General features: G+C 37.9%; 1 protein-coding gene across 19 annotated transcripts in view; it reads left to right on the top strand.

Moving 5' to 3' along the window:
* Nucleotides 1-18936, top strand: part of SORBS2 (sorbin and SH3 domain containing 2) — a 145806-nt gene that overhangs the window by 77183 nt on the left and 49687 nt on the right. For 8 of the 19 annotated variants that reach the window (XR_009486243.1, XM_059844653.1, XM_059844654.1 and 5 more), the window contains 3 exons: nt 6689-7174; nt 12050-12194; nt 14511-14686. Coding sequence is in view for 18 of the 19 variants with exons in the window: in XM_059844653.1 (XP_059700636.1) it covers nt 6689-7174; nt 12050-12194; nt 14511-14686 (807 nt within the window). In the remaining variant the exon portion in view is untranslated. Of the gene's footprint in view, nt 1-6688; nt 7175-12019; nt 12195-14510; nt 14687-18936 lie in introns of all 19 variants that reach the window. The other 11 variants (XM_059844665.1, XM_059844666.1, XM_059844661.1 and 8 more) reach the window with 3 other exon arrangements.

The raw sequence follows: 18936 nt of genomic DNA, 5'->3' as shown, positions 1-18936 counted from the left end.
CTGTAAATTCTTCGTCAACAACTCCATATGAAACATCAGGGGCCACTGAACTTTGAGGTCCATCTGTTTTCCCTATACTTTACACCTACTGAAATGAAAATTCTTTAACTATGCTGATCTCACCTAGGAGGAATTGGAGTACCAGACACACAGCTAGGACCAGAGGAGTCTGAGCAGGGTTTGTCACCATTCAGAAACTGCCTGAGTCAAATAAAATAAACCTGGGCACAAGAAAGCAGCAGTGAATACATACCAGGCAAAAGGACAGCTCTGAATAGGCTTTATAATTTCTACTCTGCTTTACCTATCCACATTAAGATTTTTCTATTTAAAAAGATAATTATTCTAGTATATCTACCAATATAACAGCTTATCTGTGTTTGAAATGGATGTACAGATTGCTGTAGGTCTAGGCATGTCTGCCTCAAAGCTTTGTCTGAGGGAAATCCCATCACAGCATATTTGTGTTCATCTAGTTCTGCTGGAATCATTGAGGCTACTCTGAAGTAAATACAGCCCTATCTTGTAAATTAAAAAGTCCATTTACAGCCCTGTTGTCAATAGTAGCAGCACCTCTGCTTTTCCAGACTGAGGTTCTTTCAGAGCATCACATTCAACTAGGTCTCTACTCTGGAAGACATAAGAATCTGCATTAAAAACAGGATAGTTTTGAAGTTGTCATGTGTCTGTCTCCCCCTTCAAATCCCAAGTAAAATATTTTATCAGAACAAAGCTCTCTTAAATTGTATGGCAACAATCTGCAATGCTCCTTTTGAATTCTCTCCATTAAAAAATAGGAGCACAGAAGCATTAACCACATTTTTCCTCCTCAAGACTTGACACAAAACTGTCATCTTAAATCCTTCTTTTAGACTGCATAAAATTTAGAACGTTTTGAGAAAAAACAAGTTTCTTTACCCTTTAGAAGAACCGTTCTGCTACTCAGTGATTTTTGTCAGGTAAGACAAGTCAGTTTGAGCAAGAGCCGCAGTAAAGAATTTGTGTCAGAAACAGTAAGGAAAGCTGAGCCACAGCTTTTTCTGGTAGATAGGGTAGATATGAAGATATTGCAGGTCTTTTAAATATGGACATCAAGGGATATTGTCAAACAGCAGAACAGGTGTAGGTGTGGCCAATTCAACTTTTGCACCTGTTATCTTTTCACTTACTGTTGCTCAGCCTGTTAGAATCTGATGCATTATATCTGGGCAGATAAATCTCTCAAACAGAAAGTATGATAGCTAATAAGGATATGGGGAAATACCTTTTTATGATCAAGAATAATACTCAAAGTTGAATCAGCATACCTAAAAATAATTCATCTTCTAGCTGGTTTTTTTAGAATTTTAAAAGTCAAAACACATTTTGCTTTTTCCTTTTAATTTAGAATCTTGTTTAGTTTCACTTCAAGCTGAAAAAAATCAGAAAAGTATCTGTGGCTTATTTGGCAATTCTGCACTTAGTTTTCTGCTTTCTCCGTGATTTCAATATGTGGGAAGCACTATCAGAAATTTGGTGACTGGGTTGCTCTGAATAAAAGGAGAAAAATTCCAGTTGATCGCAGAGATCATTAGGGCATGTAGCCATCTTTTCAAGCTGTATCCCTTTATGGATCCCTTATCTGCAAAATGCAGCTGACATTTTCTGTGATGTTCAATTTTGAAATAAATTCTAATGAAGGGGGGTGTATTTGGCATCACAATTGAGTGGTGGAGCCAGTGGGCTCCTTGTTAAAATACATGCCTAAAGCTAGAGTACAAATCAGCATGTGAGATGGTGTAAAAATCTGCATCAGGTGAGTTCCCAAAATGAAGATGCCATGAACTAAAATTATAAATAAAGGCTGCAGCTATATGTTTAGAAAAAATTTATTTTATGACTCAGATCTCAGATTAAAACCTTGAACCTGTTCTAGCTAATGCCAAATGTTATGATCCCTTTAGTGCTATATATCATAGTATTTCAAAGGTCACAATTTCTCTTACATAGAAAATTAACTTTCAGTATACTATGCAGGGTAGTATTTTCATTTTTTAAATTGTTTTAGACCTGCAAGCTCTACAGGACTTTGTATAGGAGTTAGAATACTTTTGTGCCTGCAGCTTAGAGGTTGTATGTCAAGCTGGGTCCTCAAAGGATGCTCTCAGACTGTAGATTAGGCCTGCCAGCAGTGTTTAAAGCTGCCAGAGGAACTCTCAAAAAACAAATACACTTAGAAAGGTGCAACTCTTCCCTCTGCATCTGGGTTTATGTATGTGAAGGAGAATGAGGTTAGATCAGGTAATCATCTCCTCTTAAGAGGTAGTAAAGAAGAAATACCGCTCATGTGGGTTATCTGTGTCTAGCCAACATGTGCAACTGTATTTTGTCACAAAGTATGGAAATATACAGCCCAGAGGGAGCTTGTGTGGTCCAAGTTGATGGATCTTGCTGTTTCTGCTCCTATTTGCACTTTGTTTCAGTGCTTATCTGTTGAAACTTCAGGAGCAAGCAGAAGTGTGCTATGACTCACTGAGTGACATTTTGTAAACACTCCTACTCAGAGAAAGGTTAAACCCCTTAAAAGTATACATGAAAATAGAAGCATTCAGGTTGCTCAATGTTGTTACATTATTACAGTCTCAAGAGATGCTGCTTCTCTGTACCATACTGCAGATACAGGAGCAATCACTGTAGCTATTTCAACAGAGAAATTTGTATTTGCTAGTGTGAAACCAGTGGAGGTAAATTTTATTGTCCAAGTTTCTTATAAGAACTTATAAACTGATGAAGAATTCTGAACTGCATCTTCAGAAATAAATACCTGATTTTTTTTTTAATTATTTTGTTCCTGGGTTCCTAAGTGTCCTTTTGTTCTAGATATCACTCTCTGAAACTGAGGTTGCAAACCATTTTTTGTGTTATTTGAATTCCTCAGATGAGTTGAACACTTAGTTTAGTCCTGATGTCCTGGAGGAGTAAAACATCTACTGCAGATGTTTATGAAAGTGTTTCTTTTGACAGCCTTATAGCTGTAGAAATGTGCATAAAGTAAAATAAACACAGAATTTTTTAATAAAATCTAAATCAATTCATCTAGTACATTTCTGATTTTTAGATATTGACAAAATGTAGAGTGATGTGGAAGAAAGAGAAAACTGGTTTCAGCATTCTGGGGACAGATGTGAAGTAAAGACAATTGAGCATGTATTTTTCATTTTAAGTTCTGCAGCACAAGTATTGCTTCATACAAGGGCTGAACTACACCTCCTTGTGCTGAATTTAGAATAAGAGGGCTAGGTAGAAAAATGGGCATTGGAATATAATTTGCTGAATTAGTTTGAAATCAGCTTTTAATAATTAAAAATAGAGGTATTTTTACCCATTTTTGCAAATGTATGGGTGTAATTTGATTGTTGATTACTAAGCTCTGCTATGTATTAACACAATGAATTTATTCACTTATCTCTGAGTCTCCTTATCTGTGTCTTGACTGTTGAAGCAAGGCCAGGACTCTGGTGTCATTAGTAATCTCACACCACTCCCCACACATCTTGCATTAAAACCAGAGATGACTGATTTTGAAACCCATGCTAGGGTCACCTGTTTACTTTGTATGAATTGGATGCCATCTGTGTTCCTCAGGCCTGACATTTTACTATTTAATGGAAAAGAAGCAATTCAAAGGACCAGCAGATGGCTGCAGCAAAGGCTGCTCTTCAGACCTTCAATTCACATCAAGACTGATGACATTTATCTGTCTCTCAAGTGTTGCTCCACAACCCAAGACAGCCACAGTCTAGCTAGTTTTTCATCAGTCTGATTGATCAAGTACTTGTTTGGCATTTAATCTGCCTGACTTCTGCTAGGATTTCTTCTGCTATATCAGTAACAAATCTAATCTGAAGCGTGCTGAATGGAACCAGTATTAAAAGTTTTCTGGAATGCCTTCAGCCTTGTCTTGCCCGTATTTTTCACAGTGAATAATATAAGAAAATATGATTCATAGCTGAGATTGCATGCACAGTGGAAAATATGGATTAATACTAGTAGCCAGTTGTATGTGTTTGAGATTACCAACGTTCCATGTTTTTTTAAGTGGTGCAAATCAGTTTTCAAAACCAGGGCTGTTTTAAATCACAATTTCAGCCCCTCTTTCCCAGAGAGATGATTATATAGATGAAAGTTTTCTAGAGCCAGGCAGAATAGAAGTTCTACTCTACAAAGTCAAGAAGCTTCATGTTGGGAATCAGCCCCTGGAATTGCTGCATTCCTTCTGTCTGCATTGTAAGAATAATAACTTTATATTCTTTTTAAGAATTTGGCTTGATGAAGTCAGCTATTATTTGCCAATCACAATGAAATAAATTCTTTAATATCTCAGTTTCATTAGCTCTCTGGATGCACCCTGAATATCTGTCCTTGTGTTTTCCATCCCTTCTTTTCTCAAGCATGCAAAAAATCTCCTCAGTTCAGAGCCAGAAGGTTTACTAGATTTCTCAACTCCCCAAGATTTCCTGTTATTTTAACATATAGAGATTAATTTACACATTTTGGCTCATTAATATGTAACTTGGGAATAAGTGATCTCAAGAGCTTGAGAGCTTCTTTTTGGCTCTGCCTCATAATTACAGCATGATCTCCTGGTTCTTGTCTTTTCCTGGAGATCTTGATATGATGATCTCATGACATAGATGATGAAAGTCATCATGAATGATGACTCTGTCTCCCCTTTATGTACCTGGGAAGTGAAATTACAGTTTCTAATATGTGTTTGTAAATGCTAACATCTTAAATATATTATGCTGTGTAATCATCCTAATTTTTCATGACATTATGTTTAATAGTATTCCATTGTTCTTTGGAAGTTTCCATTGGCAAATTAGTTCTCTGTGAAAATCCTGTGTCCTTTTACAGTCATGCACTCAGTTATTGATTATTTTAATTAAGAGGTAATCTGTTCAGATCTCGTCTATGAAAAGATTAAGTTGACGGCTGTTCAGTTGTGGATTTGAAACATTGCTGTGAATAAGATTTGGGTTTTAGCTGTTTGACTAAGTTTCTTCACTGTTTTGACTGCAGATTTTAACAGCAGCTTTTGCCTATTGTTGTGTACCCTAGAAATCCAATGATGCCAAAGATTTATTTTGAATCAATTGGGACAAGTAATAGATATCTGTTCACATACTTAATATTCTTTTCTGTAATGCTTATTCGTAGGGATGGTCCCATTGACCTCAGTAAGGTTATTTGTGTAAATTCTAGTTGATCTCAACAAGAATTATGCAACTGGAACCCCAGTGACCTCTTGTAAGTAGCATAATCTGGGTTGTGTTCCAAGTCTTCCATAAGGGCTTTAGAAGATATTTTCAGATTTTGGATTAAAATGCCAAAATGGTATTTTAATCTGATGGCTTGAAACATTTTTTGAATGATTAAAGACATCTGCCTAGCCTAAGCATAGGAAATATCCATATTACTGATAACAAGGTGATATGGATGACTGAATGTTTCTTTTTATAGTGGTATTTACTACATTTAGTGTCTTATTGTCCTCTGTTTTACATAAATTTGAAATCCCAAACACTCTTTTCCAGTAGCTATTCCAGATGTCCTCAGCCCTATCAACAGTGAAACCCTTAGTGCTGAAGTAGGCAGCATTCTGAATACTTAGGAATTAATGGAAAGCTTGTGGCTTAATAGGCAGTATAGAAGGATTTGTGTAGCTGTTTAACAAATACTAGATGCCAACATGCTTTAGTTCAAAAAGAAGTTGCAGATGCAAAAAGCCAGTTGCAGGGCTAGTTTAAACTGAGTGCCCTGTGACTGATTTGAAATGACAGAACATAAAGCTCATACATTGTGTGGCAGTTTTCAGAAGCACTCTCATGACACTGTTCCCTTCTACTTTTAAAGAACTGTGCTGAATCCAAACTGGCATGTTTTGTTTCAGAATGTCCTGTTCTTGTGCTCCCAGTCTTTGTTCCCAGATTTATACCGGTTACCCTCACAATCCTTACGTCTTCTAATGTTGAAAAGACTTCTATGCGTACACCTTATAGAGTAGATTGTAACAGGGTGCTTCCAGGGTGCTTGGAAATTCTAAGATCATCCAAATATTTCTATTAGGGAGGCAGTAGAGAAGATGTATTCAGTCACAAGAGGCAAAAAATTCTACCACCTATTACTTGCGTATCATATGAATAGTTATTGTGTTCCTGTATAGCTGGCAGTCCTGCTCGTTTTTATGTTACAGTTAATTTCAAAATCATACCTATCCTTGACAAAATAAGAGTAACATTTACCAAGATCAGACTTGCAGATAGATACATTTTTGCTTTGAAAACTACATGGGCATGACATTCTCTAGCCTCATATTTATGTGAAGAATAAAATAGTGTGACCCCCCTCAATGCACAGTGGAGATCATTAATATTGCAGTACATTATGAATATTCATCCTCAGCACACTATGGTTTCTGGCATTGCTTCCACTAGTACTTTATGAATTAATTTCTTTCATGTTGTCCTACTCTAATATAGAGCATGGTTGATTTATTTCCTAATCTTTGTAAATGTGAACTTCCTTGGGTGGCTGAAAACCTTACACTTCTGTAATTCCCCTACACCCAGCAAGAGGCGAAGGGAAAAGTTCTTTATTCATTAAGTAATCTGTTTCTTTTCTTATTTTTTTTTCCCTCAAATCTCAGCTTGGAAACCAGAAAGTAACTGCCCCTGTGATGGAGGTAAATGCTTCACAGACACACAGACAAACAGCAACAGAAGCTTCTCCACTGCCTCTTCCTTCTCCTGTGGTACCAGTTAACAGAGCCTCTTTCTCACCAGACAGTGGCACCCACCTAGTACCATATTCTTTGCCAACACTTGATGATTTTTTGCCTTCCCGCTTTGATCAGCCCCCAGCCCTGTCCCAGTGTCCATATAAATGCCCGTACCTGGCTGCTGCCAGTGCTGCCCACAGGAACAGGAACGAAGCAGCCTCTGTGAGCACAGACTCTGCCATGAGCGAGTGCTCCTCGCGCACGCTGAGCGAGTGCTCCACTGCCATTCTAGATGAGCTGCAGACTTGTAGCTATGATACCACTGACTGCTCTGAAACACCTTCCCCAACCTTGAGCCAGATGTCTGCTGTGTCAGATGGCACCACCTTAACCAACACTGCTGCCACTTCTCATGTAATTATGCTTCCTTTTTTCCTCCTCCATTTTGTTCAAACAGGTTGTCAGAGGGGAACAGAGTTCGAGCTTGTCTGTTATCCCATTACACAGACAAGTATCTTGGTAGTAATTTTCCGTGGTCACAGTCTGACAGTGTTTTGTAACAGTTGTTTAAAAAAAAAGAAAAAAATCATTGGCGTAGCAGATTTGGGAGTAGGAAATTATTGCACAGTTATGTGGTCAGCTAAGGTGTATCAAACGCTTTGCTTAAAAGAAAATAAATTCAAGAAATACTTGTTCCAAAGTATTAAAAGCAAGCATTCCATGGAGTTTGAAGAAATTTGTTTAAAATATTGTTAACAGTTTGCAGGTTTTTGGAGTCTGGACTACCACCATTTTTGATTTACACTGAGATGCAGATTTCAGTAATGTTATTTGTAAATTCATAGTAAATGTTCACAGTATTTAATGCAGGTTTTTTTTTTTCCCCAGCCATGATGACTGGACAAAACTGGTCTTCTCTCCTCTAATTAACCTTTTCCTTTCCTAAGCACAGTTTCTTACAGGACTGAACTGCATAAATAATCTTGAACTATTCAAGTGTCCTGTTACTTTTCTCTTGGTTAAGTCAAGGGAAAAACCAGTATGCAGTTAGACACTTTATATATACATTCACTTTTCTGTACCTTAGTATACTCACATATGTGGAAAAAGAAGGTATGGAATCTGGGTCAAACCCAGATCACTTTTGATTTCTTTTGAGATTATCCACTTGATTAAAATGAGTCAGAACAAAGCCTTCATTTAAATTGAGCAATTCATTGCTGAATTGCAAAACAGAGAGATGTTCTGAATCCAAAGTTTTACTGGGTCACAGCAGTGTTCAAACTTTGTATAAATACTTGCGCATACAGTAATTTTCAAGCCTGAAAAGAAAAAACAGTATATCTATTTTTTAAGCTTTGTGTATAATTTATAAAAAGTATTTTGAGTCCAACCTTGCACATAGTCACCTGGAAAGCCAATGATTTTTGTCATTGCTCTGGATGCTGCTAAAAAATAATAATAATAGCAGGCATGTAAAAGCTTTAATTCTTAACTTCTGTAACACAGCTCTGAAAACATTGGGGTTTTTTTAAGAATCATTACTATGAATCCGCATAAAACACAGTACTTGTAGCCAAAGATACCATAATAAGTAGAGACTGGTCAGACAGAGTCACCCCATGACCATTTACTAGCTATGGGAAGCATGGAATCTTTATATTTTATTGTAGCCTACTTCTAAAATTGTCAGCTAACTGTATATGTTTTCTTTGAGCATCATTTTTTTGCAAGCTAAAGTGAGCAGTTGGTCCTTCTTTCCCTTTTTGGGTTATTCTCCCAGTAGAAGGCTATGTAATAGTCAGGTCTGACCACCACTTTCTCTTTTAGACATGGCAGGGATGAGTGTGACCTTTGTTCACTGTTAATGGACAAAGCCGAATGGAAAGAAACTCACCCAAGAGCAAAAATCCCCAAGTAGTCCTAAGAATCTCATAGAAATTAAACTGCTGGCAAAACCCAGCTCTGCAGTGTAGAAAATTCATCATCTCCCACTCTGTAGAGAAGGGCCAGATGGCTCAAAATGCATCCATGAAATGAGAAAACAATGGGGAAGCTGGTGGCACACACACACGTGTTGGTAGTGGCTCTAATCCTGGAATGATCTTCGTTCTCAGATTGCTGTTGATTTTGTAGGGGAAAACCATTGGGAGAATGATAAAAGTAATGTAGTGTTGGGCCATCCACCACTCTACCTGCATAAGATATAACCATGCTTGAAAGACTTTATGTCCACGTAGGGGATGTTAGTTTATTTTTGAGTTTCTTAATGAGACTAGACAAAAAAGTCGTTAAGCAACTTCTAAGAAGAGGCAGCAGCATCAGGAAAGAGCTGAGTCAACAAAATTGACAAATATTCAAGGCAAAAGAGAGCTAAATGTAAAACTGGTCAGTTTTCTTTACCTTTAGTCACAGATTACAGATTTTTTGAAAATCAGAAGTATGAGAGTTGCAATTCTTGTTTGGGCCTATGCTTAAAATTGGAGTTAAAAGGAGAGAACAGCTGGTTTTGGAAATTATTTTTTCTGGTTGTATTCCAAGTATGAACATTTTCCCTATAAAATAATTTCCATAGGTGGCTCTTTTTTATGTAATTTGAAATTGTGGAATCTAATGGAAACTTGGAAATGGAAGTACACATAGATTTTTGCTTTTTTCCAAGTTCCATGACTGTCTTGAGCTTCAGTTGATTTTAAGTATTTTAACCTAATTCAACGTCTTGAGGTCAGGTGTGCACTGTGCAGCATTCTTGCAAAGAACTGCTCAGACATCCATACTGGGACCCCTTCTCCCTGTCTCAGCAGAGGAAAAGTTAGAAAGCATCTCCAGTCCCAGATACATGCCACCTTCTGTTCTGATTCAAAAATCCAGAGAGCTACTGTTTCTGATGCTCAGGCAAATTAGAGGAATTTTAAAGCTGATACCTCATAGGAATTTTTACAAGATCTTGATTATCTTGCTGCAGAAGTAGGTGGCTGTACTTGCAGTGGAGGACAGGTTAAGTAAACTGGAGGAAAAAAAAATTGATGGAGGTTGCTAGGGAAAGAAACATCATGAGAAATAATTATTTTCCCAGTAAATTGGAATATAGGTGCATTTTGGTTGAACAGGGGTTTTTTCCCATATTGTCTTCTTTTCCCACAAAGATGACCTAGGAAAGCAAAATGTCTAATTCATGAACAGGCATCTTAAAGGATTTCACTTCCTTGTAAAATCTGGACCTAAAGTGTCACATTCTTAGATTGAAATGTCAGTTACTACCATATTACTCCAAGGGAAGAAAAGGCCTTTGAAATTTTTTAAAACTGTCTTCTTGGCTAACCATGTAAACCGTGCAAGATGCAGCAGATGAACAAATGAAATGGCCACCTTCACAGACATTTTCCTCAAAGAGATAATCATTAGAAACTGAGAAATTATAGCTGAGCTGAGATCATATCTAAGACCTTCAGAAGCAAGCCCAAAAATGTCATATATGAACATGCCACATAAGCATTTATGACTGATGTCCTTCAACTACGTGTGTGGGTCCTGTTTTCATGAGATTTTGTACTACTTAGTGTAAATGCCTTGCTGTCTAACTGAGCTATTTGGTAAAGCCCTTCTCAGGAATATCTCATTCTTTTATTTCAAAAATTCATAGGAGTATCTTTCCAGTCTACAAAGAACTCTCACCAGTTCTGCTCAGAGAAACAAAAGCCATAGTAAATGAGTAAGAAGGTGTAAGACTCTGCACATAGTTGCACCCTGCCTTCCCTGGAAACAAGCTTTCCCACCAAGACAATATGTAGGAGAAGAGAATGGGTGAACACCTGAAGTAGAGGAGAGATAGCTGGCCTCAGTTTGAGACCTTATCTGAAAACATGCCTTCATTGAAATGCTGTCTTTGAGTTATGTAGCTTTTCTATTCTTACATCTCCAAAGCTGGATGTTTTTGCAGGAGAGGATCATGTAAGAAAACCAACTTACTTTTGGTTCTGGTGTTTATTAAGAGAGGAGACATTTAAACACAAAACTTTCACTGGAGACATCACCACAACAGAAACTTTTCAGCTTATTTCTGAAAACTGGCATCCTTAAAATGACAAATCCCTGAATGCATCTAGGAGTTCACATGATGTCTGCATAGGACCCAGAAATTGTTTTTTCTTTCTTAGCTATGGGAGGCCGAGGTGTTAAAAATTTCAAATCAGTTCTCTAATCTCTGAAATACAAATGCATACAGAAGGTCATAAATAATTTAATTTTTATTTGTAGAAATAATATGCATTTTAATATGTTTTATTTATGCTTTGCTACTTCAGGTAGTCTCTTGTTTACATCTGCAACATATTTTGGTTCATTTGTTATATAAAATTGAGCAAAGTTTTTAGTTCCCTAATTCAGATTTAAAGAACAGTTCTGCATTAAAGGAGATGTTGCAGAGAGCTTTGCTTGCTTTTTTGCTGAAATATTCACTACCCTCTTATTTCATTCAGTGCTTTCTCAGCATCTCAGTTTTGATTCTTTCAGTACTCCCCATAAAATTGATGCAGCCCCAATGCAGGGATTCTAAACCTGGGGGCAGATAGTTTCCTCTTGTGTAGTGCCTCTAGTGACTAAAGCCTAAATGGCTTTAGGTGCTTGCTGCTTTTGCCAGTTTGCTTAGCTCTCCCATTTTTGATTCTGTTCTGTCATTTTGTGTTTGTGGATTTTTTTTAATTGGTGCTATTTATTTTTATTGTGATAGATTACATATCAGCATGCCTCAGTCACTCCAGCTGGCTTCCATTTTTTAAATAAATTTTTTTCACTCTTCTCAGCTAGTCCTAAGGAGACTTTTCCCTTCAGTCTGCCCAGAAGTTCCCATTAATATCCATAGTGCTTGAGCATGTGCGCTAAGGGAATATGTCTCTCGGTGTGAGGGATCTGTGGCAGACAGCCTTTGTCACACAGTTTTGGGAGCTTTTACTGCCATCTTCATTTTATGTAGCTGTCAGACATCTGCAAACCTTGTTTGTGCCACCTTCACTGCCTTGTCCATGATCTCTCTGTCACCTTCCCAAGGCAGCATGCGCCACAGCCAGCACACACAAGGAGAGAAGAGGGCAGGTTCAAGGTGTAGAAGGACCACGCTCTGCTCCCTTGGTGATAAGTTTTGTGTTTCAGTGAATGCAGATGCCATTATGGCTGTGTACCTGACAACTGGGCATTGTTGCGTGGATGGCAGACTTGCATCACTCTTTCTTTGGGATTGCAGTTGGAGAGCTTTGTGTGTAGTTTAATGGGATGTTGTTTTGTCTCTCTCAGGCTCAGATCACAGTGAATGGGAATTCTGGCACTGCTGCCAGCCCAGTGAGTCACTTTCAAAGGCCTTTTTCCCCTTCTTCAGCTTACCCTCCACCAGCTTCACTCAATTCCAACATTGTTATCATGCAGCATGGCAGGATGATGGGTAAGCCTCACACAGAATGTTTGCTTTATACATTACACAACGTGTTGTGATTCATGTGGTAAAGACTGCAAACAATTGCAGAGTGCTTCACATCCATAATGAAGGTATTGTCTATTCATCTACCTTGGGAAGTAAATGCAAAAACAAATAATGGCATTTATTGTTAGGTACAGTAGTGATCCTGAACTGGAGTTACTGTTAGGTTTATAACCCAGGTGTGTGAGCTAACCTCTTGCCAATTTCCTGCTGGCTTTACCAAGGAAAGGGCATCTATCAAATAGCTCAACCTGTCCAGCCCTTTCAGATTATGCCATAAGAAACTGAGGGCCCACTTTGTACTTTGCTCCTCCCTACAACTTCCTTAATTCTTCAGCAGAAATATTGTCAACAAAGAGGGAGACTCTGGGCTTTTAAAAACCTAAAGCCACATCAATCTAAAACTTGTTCATGTATGTTTTTGGGCATCTTTAATTTAAAAATTAAACACAAACCAAATACTATCAGCCTTAGGCTCTTTGCCAGCATAATCCCGTTTTGCCAAGAGAATAATTTATTTGCTGCTTTTTCTACCAGTGTTGTGCATATTTAGAAAAGATTATACATGCAAAATAACTTGAACGTGGTCCCACAGTTTACCTTTTTTTTGTGCTTGCAGGGAAATTAGTTGACAGTTCTTGCTCTGAGACATCTTAGACAAATGCTGCTGTCATCATAGTGATAAGTACAAAAACTGTATACATGGGTTACTCCACATCCCAGAATTCTAGGGTTTTTGAGTGCTTCCAGTTTGCTGATCTAAAGATCTATCAATACTGGTTTTGGATATACTTAAAATATATATTTTCCCAAGACTTTCACTCTTATATGATGCTGAATTTCAGTGTTCCACAGTAACAGCCTGATTTAATTCTCTTTGCTCATGTAGAAATCCCCCTGATGGCTTCAGTTTGAGGCCTATGAAGAATGAAGGATCAAATCCAAAATGTTTTCTAAATTTAACATCGTGCATTTTGGGAAAAAGTTCCAAATATTCAGACGTTTGCCACACAGAGTTGCCCCTCGCCATATATGTGTAGCACTGAATTATTTACAGGATTTCAGACTTGAGTAAACAGCTGAAACAGCCATGCCAAATCCAGCACTGCAATGGGAGTGAGCAGAAATACTCAAATTAAAATTAGAGCTTTCAGTCACTGGAGCTCCTTTTGCAGGCTCATATTACAACTCATATTTTTCTTCAGAATAATCAGTGGATATTAATGCCACATGAAAGTCAATTTTTATTGTCACCATTAGTGTTAGAACATATATTTTCACTCCCTGCATTCATTTATCCTGCAGTGGAACTGTCTCACTGTACCTGCATTTGGAAAATAGAGGCTTTGTAATAGCAGCCCACTAATTTACTGAAACCTGCTCCCTGAAGGAGTAGGGCTCTTTTTCCTGTACACAGGAAAGAGTGTGTTTTCTGCAGAAATACAAATTTTCATCTCACATCCCAGCGCTGAGGTGTTTTTTGTTAACCTTTGTTCTGCATTTTAGAAGGAAATGGTAATAGTAATGTATTAATTTCATTAGTTTTAAGGGAAGATTTGAGGGGGAAGGGTAGAAATATTGCAGGTCACTATAAAACAGTAGCAGCTTGAACACTTCACCTGAATTACTGTAGGTGGATCATCAGATTGCTCTACAGGTGCTGGATAACCAAGAACCATTTTTATGGATTATACATAGAGGAGTCCCATAAATATATCAACACACATTAAGGGAAGAACACTGTATGTCAGGATTTTTCTCTTAAAAATATTCATGCATCAAAACTTCATATTTCTTAGCACATATGACTTAAGTTTTTGTGCAAGGCTGTCTTCTGTGTTACAGAACAGCAATTTTCTATAGTTTGCTAGACTTGGTGGGTGGAAATTTTGAAATTATGTCACTGGTTTCCAAGGAATGGGTAGAAAAGGTGCAGAAGTTTGATTTATAGGAGAAAGGTGCAGCAGCCTTTCTCAACAGATTTTGCTATGTTTGTGGGGTTTATTTCTCTATTTATTGAGCAAGACATTGTGAAAAAGTACTTTTACTCTAATTCTGAGTTTAATAGTTTGTCTGGTCCTTAAATAAGTTTATAATTCTGTTAATGTAACATTAAGTAGGGCAAATCCCTAGTTAAGGTGATATTTCTTTAAAAGATGTATATGTATTTGATTAAGATTGTCAGCCTTTGTACAGTGTACTGAAGTGGGGAAGTAAGTTTTAACTGCCAAGCATGATTATTCTGTCATTACACAATTTTCTGTCATGTTATCTTTACAGAGTCCACAGAGACATACTCACAGCATGTTCAGAATGTTGGCACCACCACCACCACCAGTACAATACCAATCTGTAGATCCTCAGAAGAAGAAAAAAAAATTACAGTAATTAAAGCTCCACATTATGCAGGGATTGGCCCGGTAGATGAATCTGGAATCCCTACAGCAATTAGAACGGTAGGAAATTCTGGGAAATCTGTGTATGAACTCATACAATGAACTGATTGTTGGTAATGGGTTTTTCACATTCTTCTACTCTTATATAATTTGGAATAGAGCGTGTGTAATCAGCAGCCTTGTGAATATAATATTGTGTGTTGACGAAAAGGAGAATGCTGATGGGAGCATAATTGGGCAACCTCATGTTTCTAGTTTTAATTAGAAGTAGCCAAAATTTTGTGTCTTTCTTGTGTCTCTTGTAGTTCTTGCCTTTTGGAGGTGCACAGTAATTGCATTTGGTTTATTCCTGAAATAAAGCTTATGCATTGTATATGTATATGTGTGTATGCAAATAATCATATGTACATCTGTGTGTATATGCAAAAATCTTACACTTCTGCATTTCTTGGGGCAGTGTTCTCATGTCATCAGGGTAAAGTGTGCAGTTTTGTTCTGATGGCAATCTAAGGGAGCAGCATTTTCGTGACAGTGCAGTAAATAATCACTGTGCCCTTGAGTGACTCGTAAGCGAATAGCTGGGGAGCCCTTTCATTGTGAGCAGCCCGGTTTTGATCATCTGCCGCTGGTCACTGCCTGAGTGGTCCCAGGATGTCAGACTGAAGAGTTTTGTTTTCACTATGCTGAAGCATTCTTTCCACTCTGCTGTCAGGGCAGCCTCTTCTGGCTGCTCCGGAGAGCGCAGAGGCAGCTGCACTAGGTCTGGAAAGGCAGCACTTGCTGGCCTTCCCAGCCAGAGAAGAGCTGCTGTGCTGGACGGAGAAAGGGAGAAGAGTGGGAGCCAGGATGAAAGCGGCAGAGCCCTTGCAGGTGAAGTCTTAGTGAGGTGCAGGGATGTAGCAGCTGTTGGATGTATCCTGTCTGCCAGTATTGACATATGGGGCTATGTTGTATTGCCAAGAATTGCATCAAGGGACTGAAAAATTAGAGGGGAAACCAGGAATTGATGGAGAAAACCAATAGGAAAAAATCAGGATAGGTGGTAAGATGGGGACAATTTTTATAAGAATGGGGTAGAAGTTGGCATTTCTTGCTTTATTTTTGACACTAAAAAGTAATGTGGTCAGAATCTTTTAAAAATGAAGACATCTCTTTCCAGCAATTCTCTAGCTTTCTGTCCTCTTTTTAAGTAAGTAGTCTCTTTGCTTTATATTGGATATGGTAATTGGTTTTGTGCTTTTTTAGTAGCAGATTGTTCTAATATAAGATTATAACAGAAATCCCCCTTAAGTGTGCCTAATGAAGCTGGCAATCTGCCAAACTATATTTAACCTTCAGGTTGTATGATCTGAGTCTTTCAGATTTCTCCTAAAAATGCAATTCAGTTTGAATTAGGTCATTTTCCTACTGGTTTTGCTCTGGTTTTTGGCGTGTTTTAATTTCAAGAAATCTTATAGCCTGTAACCTTGCTATTATAGAAATAATTCTCACAATGAGATATAAATTAAAACTTTATGCTAGCGTGTGTATGTGTAAGAGTGTGTCTGATGTGCCATTTTGCATCCTTATTCTGCTTCCTTAAGACATAGCTGGAAGTAAAATTGTTTTCAAGGTGCTTATTTGAGATTACTTTGTAAGTGTGCACAAGTATATTTGAGCCCTATGTATCCCAGCTGAGCAAGAACAAAGTTGGTATAGTTGTCAGCAAGACTCAAATATGCTGCACCTTGCAAAAGTGCTAAAACTGCATTTTCCATTAATAGTAGAAGGTAGAGTATATCACCTGCCCTTTTTCCAAGGTCAGTGAGCAGTCCAAACAGGAATCTTCTCCCAGAAGGTTCACCCTCAGTCCATCTGAAGAGAGAAGTTTTCAAATTCAGTTTATCATTGCACATAAAGTTTGGAAGTTTCTTACTCTTCCCTCTGCAAAAATGGCAACAGTCTATTAAAAAAAAACAGTAAATGAAGATTCAGGGGTGATAGGTAACACAAACTGCGTTCCAAAATGCTGTGCTGCTCAAAGTTTAGTATGTTATTAGAACTCAGGAGTCTCTATCTTCCAGACTGAGAGTGCTTCTTAGGAGTAAAGAGGTTTTGCAGGATGTGATCATCTCCTCCGAGTCTGTCTTCACTCTTAGAACATGGTTTGAGACAGCTGTTTAGCCAAGAAAAACAGAAAGATGTTCTTTCTATTCCTGCTAACCCATTTTGGGTCAGGCTTCTGAGGAGGGAAGGACTCCTATAAAGCTTTTTATTTACTCAGAACCCCCATCCCATGTTAACATGTTCCTTCCATGCCACTTTAGCTCCTTCCAGCTCTGGGAAATGCAAGTCTGAAAATTCAGATTGTTGTTAGGTTCTGCCTTTGTGCCAAGCCCTGCCCCAAAGATGGTCAAATTCCAAGACACTAAAAATGAAGTCTCTGAAAAAGCGAGGGTAAAATGCTGTTCAGTCAGAAAAGCATTCAGTCAAAGGTAGCACCATTTACCACTGAAAGGAAAAGCCAGATTCATGGAAAGCAGTAAGGGTGCACTGTTTTGGTTCATCCAAAATTATATCTTTATATCTAATTATCAAAAATAATCTGTAGACTGAAAAGACCTCTACTTAGTAAGAATGAAAAGAAAATGAAAATAAAGAATGAAGTAAGAATGAAAATAAGATGAAAAAAAAAAAAATCGAGTCCCGCTAGGTTTCTTTTCCATACTTAGTGATGTAATATTATAGCTAAAAAAAAAAAAAAAAACAAAACACAAAAAAACAGAGGTTCACTGAAAGTCTCAGAATATTCTGAGCTGGAAGATCCACAAGAATCATCAAGTCCAGCTCTTAAGTGAATAGCCCATGTGGGGATCCAAGCATTATTAGCACCCTGTTCCCACCAGCTGAGCTAATCTCAGGGTCAGAGAGGCCTCCTTTAATTGCATGCTTCCTGATGGATGATTACAATACTGCAGGGATTATGGACTCTCCTGAGAAGCAATTGCTGTTCCTTGTTATGTCCTCTACGTGCTATTTGGCTGATTGGTTTTTTTCACATACGATGATGCCATGTTCCAACATTTAATTGCATCAGCTGTAATGTATGCAAAGCAGGATGGCATCTGAATGGCTTTGTGCATTGTGAATACTCTTAATTCCTCAAACAATGTTTTGTGTGGCATTAGTGAATATAAATAGAGAAAATGAATTTCAAAATTAATAAATTCTTAATCCTGTCTGGTTTATAACATAAAGCAAAGTTACCCCCTGAGGCTGAAACCCCTAGGAGGAGTTTGCTGGGGAGATGATGAGAGAAAGAAATATTCAAATATCCAGAAAGGTATTGGGAAACCTCTATTCATGGAAGCTTCTCCAAACTTGATCTCTGTGTGGGAGCCTCCTTTGACTTTGTGGAGGACCAGGCAGTGCTTGACAAACAGCAGGGATATGGCAATAATATTTATGCATTATTTGCAATTAGTTTACCTACCATTGGTTGGAAGACTCCTCTTGGTTTAATGTAATCAGAAAGGCGTCACAATATCATGGGACTGTTGCTGTGGGAAATGAGGAGAAGCAGGGAGGTTATGTCCATCAGTGTGAATTGCTTCAGACCTCCTGGAATTGTAAACTTTTGAGCAATATCATCCTGGAGTACTAAACAGCATACTTGTTTCAAGTCCAGCTAAATTATTCTAACCAGAGTTCCACTACTGTAGATATTTAATACCTTTAGGGAAACAATATTAATATGACCCAAATCTGTTTCTGAATAGCTTACGCTTGGTGGAACTCAGCATATTGGTAGGTTAGGGAAGGGACCTATTTTATCTTGAGACAAAGCTGAATCTCCTTTACCTCTTTCTTGCAAGGCAGGCCTAGGTAAAAAGCATAACTCTGCTTTATTTTTTTCTTACCCAGGAGGTCCCCAAGTTCTTCAACTGACTGTCAGCTCTTATTTTAAACATTGTTCTAATAATATTTAGTAGCAATTTTATGAGAACTGAATATGAGTCCTCAAAATACAGGACTAGGCAGAAATGCCTAGTCCCTTATAATAAGAGCTCACCATTGTAAACAAAACATATTAGTTATGTGCAGAGAACAAGTAATCAAGGCAAAGGTGGGATTTAGTAAAGATGGCAGTGTATGCTGAACACATGCACATCTGTCCAGTATTCTGTAGGGAAGAATTCATAGATTTTTGCTTTTTGTGGTAAAGAGGAGTAAGCAAAGTGATTGCAAATTTGGTATTTGCTGGTGCAAGACATTACACTTCAAGAGGGGTCCTTTGAATTTTCCCTGTGTACCATGAGGTTTGAACATAG

This window comes from Haemorhous mexicanus, chromosome 4 (assembly GCF_027477595.1).
Source record: "Haemorhous mexicanus isolate bHaeMex1 chromosome 4, bHaeMex1.pri, whole genome shotgun sequence".
Lineage (NCBI taxonomy): Eukaryota > Metazoa > Chordata > Aves > Passeriformes > Fringillidae > Haemorhous > Haemorhous mexicanus.
This window is presented reverse-complemented; position numbering and strand designations above follow the sequence as displayed.